We start from the raw sequence: 14,945 nt of genomic DNA, 5'->3' as shown, positions 1-14,945 counted from the left end.
ATGGTCGTGCTTCTCCAATGCTTGTAATTGCTCCATAATATCTCGGGAAAATGCTTCAAAAGTGCAAATCCCTACAAAAGTCATTCAAATCTACGAAAACACTAGAAAACACCAATTAGTAATAAAAGTGGCTCTAAAGAGCCAAAAACACTACTAATTATGACCAAGGGATGGGGGTAAAATACTATATAAAATAGACATATCACTTATGTCACCAAATATTCCTACTAATGCACTTGTCATTAGATAAAAGGAATAATGTCCTTCGAACAAGTGTATTATTCTGATAGTGGGTTCAAAATTATTAGAAAGCTAAGGTATTCAGTATGGTCAAGTGAACGGAATGCCTAGGTGGAGGCCGCTTTCGATCAGTAATATTAATGCAGCTTAATCTTGACTGAACCCGTCGGGTCACACCCAAGCAGTCAACGAGACGGATCGACGTATTAATTCGGAAGGAATTAATGAGTCGACCGAGTAATTTATATTTAGACATCAGAAATTCGAGCTTGGAGCGTCGAAATCGAGCGTCGGAGAATCTCAAATGTCGATCCAAAATTTAGGAATTGGCGAGATGGGAAAATGCTTTACGTAACAAGAAAAAACCCTAGCCACGCAAAAACAAGGGAAGCGCGCCAAATAGGAGCGTGCCACGTGGCAGCACGCCATGTGGAAGCACACGTGGCAGCCACGTTGGCAGCGCACTAAGTGGCAGCGCGCCATGGTGGTAGCACATGTGGCAAGCGGGTCGTGGACCCGGGTGACGGGTCATGGACACGGGCCAAAAAAAAGTGACCCAACCGAACCCAACTTGGGGCTCAAGGTTGGGTGACACATGGTTAGCTCACAATGCATGTGAGTTGCCTTGGGGACCAAGTGGGAAAGTGGTCCTCACCTAACCATGTGACACTTGTTACTTGTTCTTTGGTTTATTTAACTAAGGGTTGAATTCATCAATAAGGATATTTTTGTGAAAAAGTCTCACATTGAAAGATGAGTGGAATTCACAAGGTAGCTTTCCTTATAAATAGCCAAAGCATGGCTTAGGATTCTTTGCTTGAGTAAGAGTTGAAAAGGGCATCACTAGTAAGTGAAAACCCTTGAACTCAAGGGTTGAAAAAGGTATCACATTTAGTGAAAGCCTTTGAACTCAATTACTTGGGTTTTATTGGTCGGGTCTTGCTAACCCCAAGACATTGGACCTTGTCAGTAATCGTTGGTGCGGGTGGATCAATGTTGGAGGCTTCGTGTTTTTGGAGCTAGCTTTCAAGTTAGAGCCCATTCAGTCAGGCGAAGCACGCTCCAAAAAGGTAATCGTTTTATCTTGATCTTGTGATTAATTTAATTATTTTTATGATTTTATTTATTATGAGTGCAGTTTGTTTTTGGATTTATTTCCGCGGTGAGTCAAACTGACCAAACCCCAACATTAGAACCCTCTTATTTTCACTTCAAAACAAACTTTCTTCAGTATCATCCTTGCCAAAATTGGCAATTTCCACATCAGCTTTCTTGAACCTGCAATTCTTTCTAACATGGCCAAATTTTTTGCATATCCAACATTGTGCTTTCCCTTTGAAGTAGCAATCTGCACTATCATAGTTAGTCCTCTTACAAATTTTACAAAATAATTTATTTTCCGTACCTTTGTACTTAGGTGAATCTTCTTCATCTTTACCCTCGGCCTTCTTCATGGACCCATTTCTCTTGATTTCTTCTTGAATAAGTGAAAATTTTGCTGCTATTAGCGTGGTCTCCATCACATATTCATCATTACTTTGACGATTTTTTCTTTGTTCATGGGACTCTAAAGATCCCATAAGTTGTTCAATAGTTAAGTTGGATAAATCTTTTGTTTCTTCAATTATTGTAACTATATCATAAAAGTTGTCATTTAATGATACTAAAATTTTCTGCACAATTTTTTCATTCGAAATTTCTTCTCCATATGATTTCATTTGATTAACAATCTTAATAATTTTTGAAAAATAATCTTTAACCAACTCATTATCTTTCATCTTTAAATTTTCGAAATCTCTTCTTAAAGATTGAAATTTAATACTTCTCACCTTGCTATCTCTGTGGAACTCTTGTTGCATAATCTCCCATGCCTCTTTTGCTGTATTAGCCCTCATAATTCTAAGAAAAATTGTATCCTTCACCGCATATTGTATGAGATATAATGCCTTTGCATTCTTCATCCTTTCTTCCACAAGTATCTTCCTTTGAGCATCACTTAGGCTGATTTTATATTCAGGTACGTTATATCCTTTGTCGACATAACTCCATAGTCCATACTATCATGCATAGCATTGTCTTCATTTTGATTTTACAAAAATCATAATTTTCTCCCCCAAAAATTGAAATGGAAAACTTACAATGTTATTAGCCATTATATTATGTTATGTTTGGGCTAATATTTGTATGATATTATATGAAGGCTTTAAGAATTTGTGGCTCTGATACCACATGTTAGAAATTAAGTGTGCAGAAGTATTTTGGGTTTTGTTGATTATTAGGGTTTAGACTTGAGAGACAAAAAAGATAATGTGATGATTTTATTGGATGATAAAATGGTTTTACTAATGCATGAGAGTGAGTTTATTTCCTAGTGTTCTACCATTGCAAATACATGCATGGTATATTTATATTAGGCTTGTAGTATATGTCGGTTAATAACCTTAGGTGAAATTTCTACACTGCTCTAGATTGTTCTAATATCTTATGATAGATTATTAATCTAGACTTTTCTAGAATATTTTACCCTTAGATTTTTTTTTACAGCATTTACTTGATTTTTCTAGATTAATCTTTTTAACAGATACGAGGCACACGTAACAAATATAAGTGACGGTACATCAACCTCAGGTATTTCATATAATGTCTTTGAGAAAAAGATCTTTCGCCCTCTTTTTCCTAATGCAGTTAGCTATAAATAATAATGATGCTTGTTAAAGAATATTGAGACTCTCATCACTCAATTGTATTGATCTTGATCCTACTCACTCCTTCATCCCTCTTGCTTATTATGGCTCCTGTTTGATTGATTTTCAATGCTAGTATAGTGCGACTAGTATATAAAATTAACATTTATACACTTAATAAACTAGGAATTTACACATGTTTTGTTTTCAAGCAGTTTCGGTTGATTGCGTGGTGTTTATTTAGACTATAAAAAAAATCCTTCGCAAATTATTTTTATAAAATGTACTACCTCCGGGTCATATTATATACAACTTTGGGGTATTGTTTGTGAGATATAAAAAATTCCAAAGTTACATATAATACGATCCAAAGATAGTAATTCATATGCGTTGAGTAATTAGGTTTTGATGATTACATACTAATGATGATTATCTATCTAACATGTTTGTTAAGATGTGCATAGAAAGAACAAGTCATGCTTGGAACAAGATACAAGGAACCAGAGTATTGACAAGTATATATATATAAGGAACTTGAGCAATATAGGATAAGCAATAGAGGAACAAGCACAATAATGAGTGTTATGGTTGATAATCATGATGATGGCGAAGGAACCTTGAAGGTAACTATATATGTAAGTAGGTGTTTGCATATGTTAGCTTCATGAGGTAAGTACTCCATGCATATATGAGTTGTATATGTGTAGGAGTATGAATATTACTTTATGTTTAACTAGTTCTCTCACTTGAAGTTTGCTTATGACAAACAAACTTCAATCTAATGTTCTCTTAAGTGTCTATATGAAGACAGGAACTGACTTAGGTGAAGTTAATGGGTTGGAACATAGAAGAATTGAAGAGGAGAGAATGAATGAAGCTAAAGCAGGTTCTCACACGAGAACCAAACCACGAAGGAACATGAAGATATTCTCCAATGAGATGTAGCAGAAGGAACCTTCGGCAGGCTTTCCCACGAGAGCCGGAGCATGTTGCCTAATAGTTACATGAGGTGTTCCCTAACAGGAACACACAAGGAGCGAGCTTTCAAACAGAAGCATGACATCAAGCTAAAAAGTGAAGCTTGGACTCCGAAGATGACAACAAGTTCCAGAAAGGAACCTGGTTTCCGATTAGGAACCTGAGTTCCAATAAGGAATGAACAATAGTGACATCAAGTTCCATTAAGGAACTTGGACTGCGGTTCTAGATGTGGAATATTGCCCCGAGATCTATAATACATCAATAATACAAGATTCCATAACAAGAGTTTCAAAAAAAAAAACATGAAGACGGAGAAATCGAAGTATATCACTCTAGGATTCATGTTAGTATGTTGAACATAAAGTCAGTCTGAAACAAGTCTATAAAACTAGGTGAACTCCTAACAGTCAATGCAATTAGAGTTACTAACTTGTCAAGAACTTAGAGACTGTCAGAGTACCGAAACCTAATAGGAACTTAAGTCTGCACGACTTTAAAGGTCGGTTTAATGATATAAATATTTACCTAATACGTGCATAACTTGTAGGGATTTGGTTTTATAGAATAAAGATATTTATTTTCTAATAAATCTCTTTTGGAAAAGATAAGTTATTTTTGGAAAGTATTTTAAGCAAAAATAAGTTTAGAATAAAATCTGATTTTATGATAAGTATATCTTTGAAAAAGATAAGCTAGTATATTTGGAAAATATAAGTTTGGAATAAAATCTGATTTTATGATAAGTATATCTTTTGAAAAAGATAATCTAGTATATTTGGAAAGTATAAGTTTGAAATAAAATCTGATTTTATAGTAAATATCTTATTATTATTGGTAGAATATATTCTTAACAAAAAGATATATTTTTGGAAAACATATTTTTGGAATATATCTTTTAAACATATCTTTTGATAAAACTTATCTTTTACGAAAAGAATGATTCATTCAAAGTCGAGGTTTGACAAAGTGCAATAGTCATGCTTAATGGTTTAATCCTTCACCACGAAGCTAATTCAAACCTCATAGTCAAAGTTCCAGTCAGGGTTTGGTTTCAATTTGTCTAGTAAGTTCCAGATAGATCTTGAGTGTCCAACATATAAGTTTTATCTCTTTATGTATTTAGAGTTGTTCTTTATTCTTGTAATTGAGAAAGAGAGTTTTGAGTGTTTTATGTATTGGGGTGTGAGAGTTTGTGAGAAGTCTCGTTATCATAATTGTATGAGTGCAAAGTGTGAGCTTCCAGGGTGAAGCCGAGTGAATACTACTCTCAGAGAGTATTGAGTTGAATCTAAGTCCGGGACTTAGGTTAGGTAGGATAGGGCTCTATCGTGTAGCAAGTTCAGTCGTAAACTTGTGAGAAATGTCTTATTGTAATAGGTTTTAACTAGGAGTGTTTGACCTATTATAATGGATTGGTTTGGCTTGAAATCCCTTGGAGGGTCGAGGTTTTACTTCTAATTAGGCCCTGGATGGTTTCCTCATAAAATTCGCTTTGCATTGTCTAAGTTCCTAACAACAATCAGTTTTATATTCCCTGAAGAGTAGGCATTAAGAACATACTACAATTCACCCCCACTCTTGTAGTATATCATCCAAATAACAATCTAATATATATATATATAAAGGGGAGTTTTTCCCCGAGTTTTTAGAGAGCCACGTAGGATTTAATTTTTTCAAAGCGCCACGTAGGATAATAAATTTTAGTGGTAGCCAATTAAATACGAGATTATTACTTTCTTTTAGAATTAAATAATTTAACTGACACATAAGCAAAATTGATGAATGAGATTTTAAAGTTTAAATTAATTAAATATAAAATATTATCTTTTGATATCAGGAATTTTATCTAAATATATAACAAATTTTAGCACATAAATATATATATATATATATAAATTATTTTAAAAAATTCAAACAAACCGTGCATCGCACAGGGTTCATCTAGTAACTTGTCTGAAAGAGAATTCTTAGACATAGGTATGAAAATACTTGTATAACGAGAAATACCACCGTAAAATACTTGGATAATAGGCCACGAGACACATATGACACAAGTCACACAACACATATTAGTAGCTCTGCTGTGAAGATGGTTATATAAAATAAAAATACATGCTTAATGACTGATATCCTTGCTATATATTAACATCCTTTTTCTTCACGTAAATCCACAGCACTATAGCAGATTCTCACGTATACGAGTTAAGCAGTTTCATTATCCTGCAAATATCATGAGATACTGAAGTAAAAAAAAATGTGCATTAAAATAAAGTGACGACTAATTTTTTTTTCCTCATATCTGATGAACGCACTAGTAGAATAAATATGATGGGAAGCCATAATAGGCAAGCGGTTTACAAAATCCGCTTCCCATTTAAGTAAAAAAAAAAAGAAAAAAGAGAGAAGTGAATTGGCAAGCGGTTTTGGCGCGAACCGCTTGCCTTTTAACTAATGGCCAGTGGTTTGGCCTTGAACCGCTTACCATTAGTTAAATTGGAAAGCAGTTCAAGGCCAAACCGTTTACCATTTAAAAAAAAAAAGCGGGATACGACCCTCTTCTCCTCCCTGAAATTTCACCACTTCACTTCTTCGTTCTCACTTCACTCCTCATCTCTGTCTCCCGCCTTCACTCCTCCTCTATGTCTCCCTCGTCCTCACCTCTCTTCTCACTTCTTCAGATTCCGGCCACCACCACCACCACTCCATTCATATACTTTATTATTATTTTTTATTTGGCTATTTAATTGCGAATTGAAGTTGCGTTGTGGGTCGTGGGTGGAGGCTGCTCGAGGCGCTGCTGGTGGTTGGTCGAGGTTGCTGGTGGTTGGTCGAGGTTGCTGGTGGTTGCTCGAGGCTGCCAGTGTTTGCTAGTGGTGTTCGTGGGTGCACTTGGTGGTGGTGTTCGAGGGTGTTGTCTCTCTCTCTCCCTCCAATTGTCATCCTCAATCTTTGTCTTTCTCACTCTCAAATTAGGGTGAGTTCTTGCTAAATTTTAGTTTCATATGTATTAATTAGTAATAATTGTTTGTTATTCCAAAATTTCAAGTTAGGGTTTCAAGTAGTTAACCCAAGTTTCATATGTATATATATATTGTTTGAATTTGAGTAGCTTTAAATGAAATTTATTAATAGAATATATATTAGTTAACATTTTAGTTTGTTAAATGTGGTTAGTAAATTGCAATGTATGATTATAATGGATTGCTATATATATATATATATATATATATATATATATATATATATATATATATATATATATATATATATATATATATATATATATATATATATATATATATAAAGTAAACTTAGTTTGATTGTATGTACGTTAATTTAATTATTAGCCTTATTAAATGAATGAACTTGTTTATTGTTGAATGTCAAATAAATGCAAATAATAATGGAAAAATGTAAACTAATAATCCCACCTTTAGTCGGTCTTCCATAAACAATCCCACCTTTTGAAATTCCAGAAACAATCCCACCTTAAACCCCCATCTTCCATTAACAATCCTTTACCGGTTGTATTGTTTTGATAACCGGTTTTCACAGGTTATAAGACACGTGTCAGGTTTTAATAGGTTTAACTTTTTTTTTTTAAAAAAAAAACAAACTAATAAAAAAAATAATAAAAAAAAAACAAAACCAAAACCCCCAGCCTAGCCACCGTATCCCTTCCCCATCCTGCCACCGCATCCCCTCCCCATCCCTACCCTTGCTTTTCCCAGCAACCCAACCTACCCCTTCAAGGCGCCGGAACCCAACCCCTGAAGCCCGAAATCAGCACCTGCAGCCACCTAGCTTCCCCAAAAACCCAACCCAATCCGCAGCCCAGAACCCCTCTTTCTCCTTCTCTTTCTCTCTTCTCTTTGGTATGTTTCACTCTCCTCTGAATTCATCAATTCATTCCCTTTCAATTCGATTTTTCAGATGATTGAAATAATAATTTGCATTTAATTTCAAACCAAAAATTGAATTGGAGACGATGGGTGACGTTTTTCAGGGCCAGAGTAGACTATTTCGTGGCTGGGGTGAAGTATTTCGTGGCTGAGGATTGAGTTTCAGCCTTTTAGGGGGCTAGTGTGGGGATTTTGTGGCAGTGGGTGGAGTTTTCGTGGTGGGGGTTGGGTTTCCGGGGTGGTTATTGGATTTTCCGGCGTGGTTGGTGAGTTTCGTGGTGGCTTGGTTGTGGGGGTGGTGGTAAGGAGTGAGTGTTGGGTGGTGGTTGGACTAGTGGCTTGAGAAGGAGTATAGTTAAAATAAATAAATAAATAAATAAAATAACCTGCTTAACAAGTTGTAGGTTAATGGGATCGTTAGTGGAAGATGAGGCTCAAAAGTGGGATTGTTTCTGGAATTTCAAAAGGTGGGATTGTTTATGGAAGACCGACTAAAGGTGGGATTATTAGATTACAATTTTCCTACAATAATAATTGAATGCTTGCATCATCATTTGCCTAGATACCCATTCGAGTCTTTCTCAATAGGAGAAAGTCTTGAATAGTCCCCAGTTGGGACTGGTCTTGGACGTTTAATCTCACTTAGGTAGTGAATGTATGTCTCTTTTTTGATTTTAAGGAATATCCGGGCTTCTCATTTTCTCACCATGTTCTCTGGGTACATATGTAGGTAAGTTATTACCTACATCGTGTACTTGGAGAACTGGGGGGAAATGATGCCGGATTTTCCTTAAAATTGAAAAGTTAACATACATTCACTAGTGAGATTAGACATTCAAGGATGGGTTAGGTTGGAGTGATAAGGACCTTTTGGGAGCATTCATTTTTACGATATATGCATGATATATATGCTATGTACTTTGGTTACATAGTATATGTTACATTTATCATTGTTTGAAATGTGTTGGTATGTTTAAAGGCAATTTAAAGCGTCAATGGATCGCGGTTGGATGTATGGTAGACGTGATACATTGGAATTTTTTAATGGGGTTCAAGAGTTTTGCAAGAGTGCTTCACAGTATCAGCTTAGAACGGGTGTCAATTACCTTTATTGTCCTTGTGTCAATTGTAATAATGTCATAAGGGTCAATAGTGTGGATACCATCATGGCTCATGTACAATGTCATGGGTTTAGGCCTCAATATCATGTTTAGGTTTGGCATGGTGAGAAGGGATCGTATAGGGAGAATGTTGTTGGCAATGAGACACATGTTGAAAGTGCCGAGATTCATGTTGAAGAAGAAAATGGGAGTGAAAATGGGAGTGGTGATGGTGGTGAAGGGGATGACACCGAGGATGGTGGTGGTGATGATCACTTGGATGAGATGATGCGTGATGTTGAAGGTGAATTTGGTGACCGACCTAATGTATTTGAGTCATTATCAGAGGCTGCCAAAAAGCCTTTGTATCCCGGGTCCAAAAAATACACAAAACTCTCACCCGTGCTTACACTATTTAACATTAAGTCTAAGCATAACTGGAGTGACACTAGTTTCACTTCTTTGTTGACTGCGTTATGTGATATGTTGCCAGATGGGAATGAACTTCCTAATTCCTATTATTATGCAAAGAAACTAATGTGTCCATTTGGTTTGGAGTATAAAAAGATACATGCATGTCCTAATGACTGTGTTCTGTATCGAAATGAATATGAAGAGTTGGAGGAGTGTCCACGTTGCGGTAAGTCGTGTTACAAGCGATCAAGCTGCAATGCTGGTAGTAAAGGACCTCCTGCCAAGGTGTTGTGGTATCTTCCTATTATTCCAAGGTTAAAAACGTCTATTTTCAATACCAAAAGACGCCAAGAACCTGAGATGGCATGCTGAGGGAAGAAAGAAAAATGGTTTGTTGAAGCATCCTGCTGACTCTCCACAATGGAAGAACATCGATATGAAGTTTAGGGCATTTGGTGGTGAAGCCAGAAATTTAAGGCTTGGGTTGTGCACGGACGGTATGAATCCATTTGGCACTCTTAGTACTAAACATAGCACATGGCCGGTACTTTTAGTGATTTACAACTTGCCTCCGTGGTTGTGTATGAAACGGAAATATATAATGCTTTCACTTTTGATAACGGGGCCAAGGTAACCTGGAAACGACATTGATGTTTACCTTGAGCCCCTTATTGATGATTTGAGAAAGATGTGAGACGAAGGTGTTACCGTTTATGATGCCCATAAGAACGAGATGTTTCTTTTGCAAGCTGCCCTTATGTGGACCATCAATGATTTTCCTGCATATGGAAATCTGTCCGGGTACAAGAACAAAGGGCATAAAGCATGTCCCATTTGTATTGATGACACACCGAACGTGTACCTTGACCACTATGGCAAAGATGTGTACATGAGGACCCGAAGATTTCTTAGGCGCGATCACCCGTATCGTAAGCAGAAAAAGGCCTTCGATGAGAAAGTTGAGGAGGGGATTGCGCCTAGGCCATTGAGTGGAAAGGAGGTTTAAGAGAGAGTGAAGGGTATTCCATGTGTTTTTGGTAAAACAACGAAACCAATTGACCCACACGCTCTCTTTAAAAAGGAATCAATCTTTTGGAAGCTTGAGTACTGGAAAGAACATGACGTTAGACATTGTCTCGATGTGATGCATATAGAGAAGAATGTTTGTGATGCAATTCTAGGGACAATTATGAACATTCCTGGAAAAAGAAGGATGTAAAGAGTGCGTTGTTAGATTTGCAAGAGTGGGGTGTTCGTCCGGAGTTGTGGGTTCAAGCTAAGGTAGGGATGGCGAAGGTTAAGGAAAAGGGAAACGAAGATGGTGGTAAAAACCGTAAGGGGAAGCCAAGGAAAAGGCCACGGGTATCGCAAAGAAGAAAGGTGATGGAAAAGGAAAGAACCAAAAGGTGTATTTACCTCCAGCTTGCTACACATTATCAAAGGAAGAAAAACGGAGGTTTTGTGCTTGTTTGTATGACATTAAGCTTCCATCTGGGTTCTCGTCAAACTTGAAAAGGTTTGTTTCCTTAAATGGAGAATTGAAGTTGACAAGTATGAAATCCCATGATTGTCACATAATGATGCAAGTTTTCCTACCGATTGCACTTCGTGGTATTTTACTAAAGCACGTGAGAGAAGTTATAACAAGCCTCTGTGGGTTTTTCAATACTATCTGCAGCAAAGTTCTTGATCCCTTTACACTTGATGCTCTCCAGGCGACTGTTGTGGTAACTTTGTGCAAATTTGAGATGTTTTTCCGACCTTCACTTTTTGACATAATGGTGCATTTGATTCTGCATTTGGTTCGTGAGATTAATTTGTGCGGTCCAGTATTTATGAGGTGGTGCTACCCTTTTGAACGACACATGGGTTCACTGCAAGATAAAGTAAGAAATCCAGCCCATCCGGAAGGCAGTATGATACAAGGAATTGTGTCCGAGGAGATTGGGAATTTCGTGGCAGAGTATGTCGCCGTTGCCGAACCTATTGGGCTTCCCACTTCTCTACATGAAGGGAGACTTGATGGTCATGGAACAATCGGGTCAAAAAGGATCTGGGCTGCTCGAGATCAAATCATGCAAGCTCACCTATTTGTGCTTCATCATATTGCGGAGGTTCACCCATATTTAGAAGAGCACATGGATAGTTTGCGTGTTGAATATACATCAAAAGGGGAAAGAGCACTAATGCAGTTGCATAATAAGATGTTTGTGAAGTTGTTCACTGATCGTGTGATGCGTCAATTGGATGAGACTGTGTCTGATACAATAAAGTGGCTAGCTTATGATCCAAAGGAAGATGTTCATTCATTCGAGGGATATGATATAAATGGGTACACATTTTGGACTGAAAGTCGGGATCAGAAATCCTCATCGACTCAAAATAGTGGTGTCACTCTTGTGCCTTCATCAAGAGAGTTTGCAAGTGCAAAGGATACATCACCAGTTGACGCACTATTATCATACTATGGACGAATTCAGGAAATATGGGAACTAGATTACCGTGACTTCAAGGTTGGTCTATTCAAGTGTAAATGGGTCGATAATAATAGGCGCAACGTGAGAAGTGATGACTTCACTCTTGTAGATCTTGGCCACTTGCGGGATAGTCTTGAACCATTCATTCTTGCATCTCAGGCTAAGCAAGTGTTCTATGTAACTGACCCGTCCGATCCAAGATGGTCCATCGTCCTGGCTGGCAAAAGCAGAATTTTAGGGGTTGGAGAGGTTGAGGACGAGGAAGAATATGATGCATTTGATTATTCTCCCCCTTTCACTGCTCTTACACTTGATGTAGCAACTGATGTAGATGATGATGCTACTTATATTCGATCTGACCACAATGAGGGAATACACGAATGAGGTACTTTTATTAATGCATGCTTTATTTACTAAATATCTTATGCTCCAACAACCTTGTTTATTTCGGGAAGTGTTTTATATTTTTGCATTTTCAACGTATAAGCATGTAATATGAACTAAATATATGAATTGTTTAGAGGATTATATTTGAATTTGTTATGAAACCAAAGAAGTTGGGTAAGTGTTTGTCTTTCTTCGTGCCTCAGATTTGATTGCCATTACTGATGACTAACAACATGCTTTGCTTGTTTACTGTAGGTGTGCACATATTATGGATCCTGATGAGAACCTTCATTCTGATGAGGATATGGATGATGATGATGGTGACGAGTTGTATGATGTTAATAAGGAGACGGATATGGGGGAACCGGAAGACCAAGATTATGACGAGTTTCAACATAAGCTTGATGAATTTGAGCGTATAGCTGAAACTGCCCCACCTATTAATGATAATGTGGTTGCCGAAGTTGTAGGTGATTCACATTGTGAAACTCAAATGCAAATCCAAGTGAAAACAACCGGTGGTGGAAGAGGGGTAAAGCCACCGGTGAACAGAAGGAGTAGGGGTGCAACTAAAGCTTTAAAGAAACCCGGCGTTCCTATGGTGCTTGAGTTTGATGAGTTAGGTCAACCTACTGGCCAATGGCGCGACAAATTTTCTAGTCAAGTTGGCATTTTAACTCGTAAAATACCAATCACACTTGAGTTTGCCGATATACCTCACGGGTTGCTTCAAACATTTTGGGACGATACTATGGTAAGTATTTCTTTCAATCACACTTTTATTTTAAATTCATATATATGTTGGCAAAAAAAAATATAAAAAAAAAATTGCAAAAACAACCCCCAAGCCTAACCCGAGGGCTGCAGCCGGCCGCTGCCCGAGGCTTCTACCTGGGTGTTGCAGCTGCCTGGCAGTAGCCTGGGTGCTGCAGCTGCCTGAGCTGATGTCTGGGTGCTGCAGCTGCCTGGGCAGTAGCCTGGCTGCTGCCTGGGTGCTACAGCTGCCTGGGCTGCTGCCTGGGTGTTGCAGCTGCCTGGGGTGTTGCAGTTGCCTGGCTGCTGCAGCTGCCTGGGCTGCTGCTGCTACCTGGGTTGCTGCAGCTGCCTAGGCAGTAGCCTGGGCTGATGCAGCTGTCTCGGCTGCTGCCTGCCTCGATTCCCGGGTTTTTTTTTCCCTTTTTTTTATTTTTTTTTCTCTTGCCTAACGTGGATGTTTGCGCCAATTACAGAGTATGTTCCATATTCCTGATGAGCCGGCCAAGAGAAAAGTCTTTGAAGCTTTTGTACAAGAGAGATTCAAAAACTTCAAGAGTTACTTGAGGACGAGATGGATCCATAAGAGAAGAAAGAGAAGACCAAAGAAAAATGTGCCTGCAGATGGAGAAGAAGAGAAACCTGATAAGAAACCGTGGGATTTATATCCACAAATAACGGTGGAGGATTGGGAGAAGTTTGTGGAAAAATCTTCCACTAGGACCGCACTTGTATGTTTTTATTTATCAATAGAGTCGGCTACTCATATTTAGTTTCTTACAATGACTGATGCTAACATATATTTCTGAATGTGTAGGAAAAAAGCGAACAAGCTAGAATCAATGCCGGAAAGAAATTGTATAGCCATCATTTGGGTTGTAAGACCTTTGCGGAGTCAAGACCAAAGTGGGTCAAAGCGGGTCTATACCCCAAATCCATAATGTCATCAACTGATAAACCACTTTCTTCCACGGTCAGAACTTTGGTTAATCGTGCAATTGGCTGGTGGTGTGCTATGCATGGGATGGACAAGAAAACCGGCAAGTATGTCATGCAACCAAATAAGAAAGTAGTAGCAGATGCACTTGTAAGCAAATTTTTCTACTTATTAATTATATTTCCTTGTCAAGTACATTGTACTTAGATCTGATAAATGTTTGTGTTGTTAAAGCTCGAGCATACTTCGGAAGTGATTGAAGGCAAGCTGACTCCAAGCATCGAACATGATCCTTTCACCTTAGCTTTGGGAAAACCATACCACCCTGGGCGAGTAATTGGTTTTGGCGGGAAACAACTAGGGTGGGAGAAGGTGATGGGTTCAGAATACACCAAATCAGCAAAAAGCATATCAAGTGTTAATTCGCCACATCGGATTGATGGGAAGGAAAAGGAATCAATTAAGGCGGAGATACGCGCGGAGCTGCAAGAACAGATGCAAAGTCAATTCAATGCCATTCTGAAGCACATGAACTTGACGCCTTTGCCATTTCCCTCGAGTACCCCAGTAAACTCATGTAGTCACCCAAGAGGCCCCGAGAACGATCCAGTAGTTGAGAGAGAGGTAATTTTAGTACAAGGACGAATTACGTCATATGAAGTTCGTCTAATGAGGTCGTTTGCATGTTTAATTATTTTACTTTTGCAGGATCTTAGTCCTATGGATGCAGAGTCACTGAAGAGAGAAAATCCGATGCCTGAACCTTTCCCAGATGTTAAGGTGAACTTCACTACGTAATCAGCTTTTCTTATGTTAGGCTTTCGTTTGTTATTTCATAACTTATGTCCTAACTCCTAATCAAATATGTAGGAAGAGACGCCTTGTGAGCTTCTTCACCCCGGGGAAAACACCGGTGGACAGTTGCAGTTGGTGGGATATGGTAGTGCACAACCTTTCGAAAATGTCCATTTTAAGTCTAATACTAGCACCCATTACATCTCGGTCGGGATCGATTCTATAGTTGCTGGGTTTGAGGACTTACCACTACCGGTGCCTAGAGAGGAATATGA

The 14,945-nt window shown here is 38.2% G+C and overlaps 1 protein-coding gene across 1 annotated transcript; it reads right to left on the bottom strand.

The window, feature by feature from the left end:
* Positions 1–1,451: 1,451 nt before the first annotated feature.
* LOC110720551 lies at positions 1,452–2,393 on the bottom strand. Its single transcript, XM_021899588.1, has 2 exons — positions 2,379–2,393; positions 1,452–2,297 (listed from the first exon to the last, which is right to left on the bottom strand). Exons 1-2 carry the CDS (start codon positions 2,391–2,393, stop codon positions 1,452–1,454), a joined length of 861 nt encoding a protein of 286 aa, XP_021755280.1.
* Positions 2,394–14,945: the final 12,552 nt, after the last annotated feature.

Source organism: Chenopodium quinoa, unplaced genomic scaffold (assembly GCF_001683475.1).
Source record: "Chenopodium quinoa cultivar QQ74 unplaced genomic scaffold, ASM168347v1, whole genome shotgun sequence".
In the NCBI taxonomy this organism is placed as follows: Eukaryota; Viridiplantae; Streptophyta; class Magnoliopsida; order Caryophyllales; family Amaranthaceae; genus Chenopodium; species Chenopodium quinoa.
This window is presented reverse-complemented; position numbering and strand designations above follow the sequence as displayed.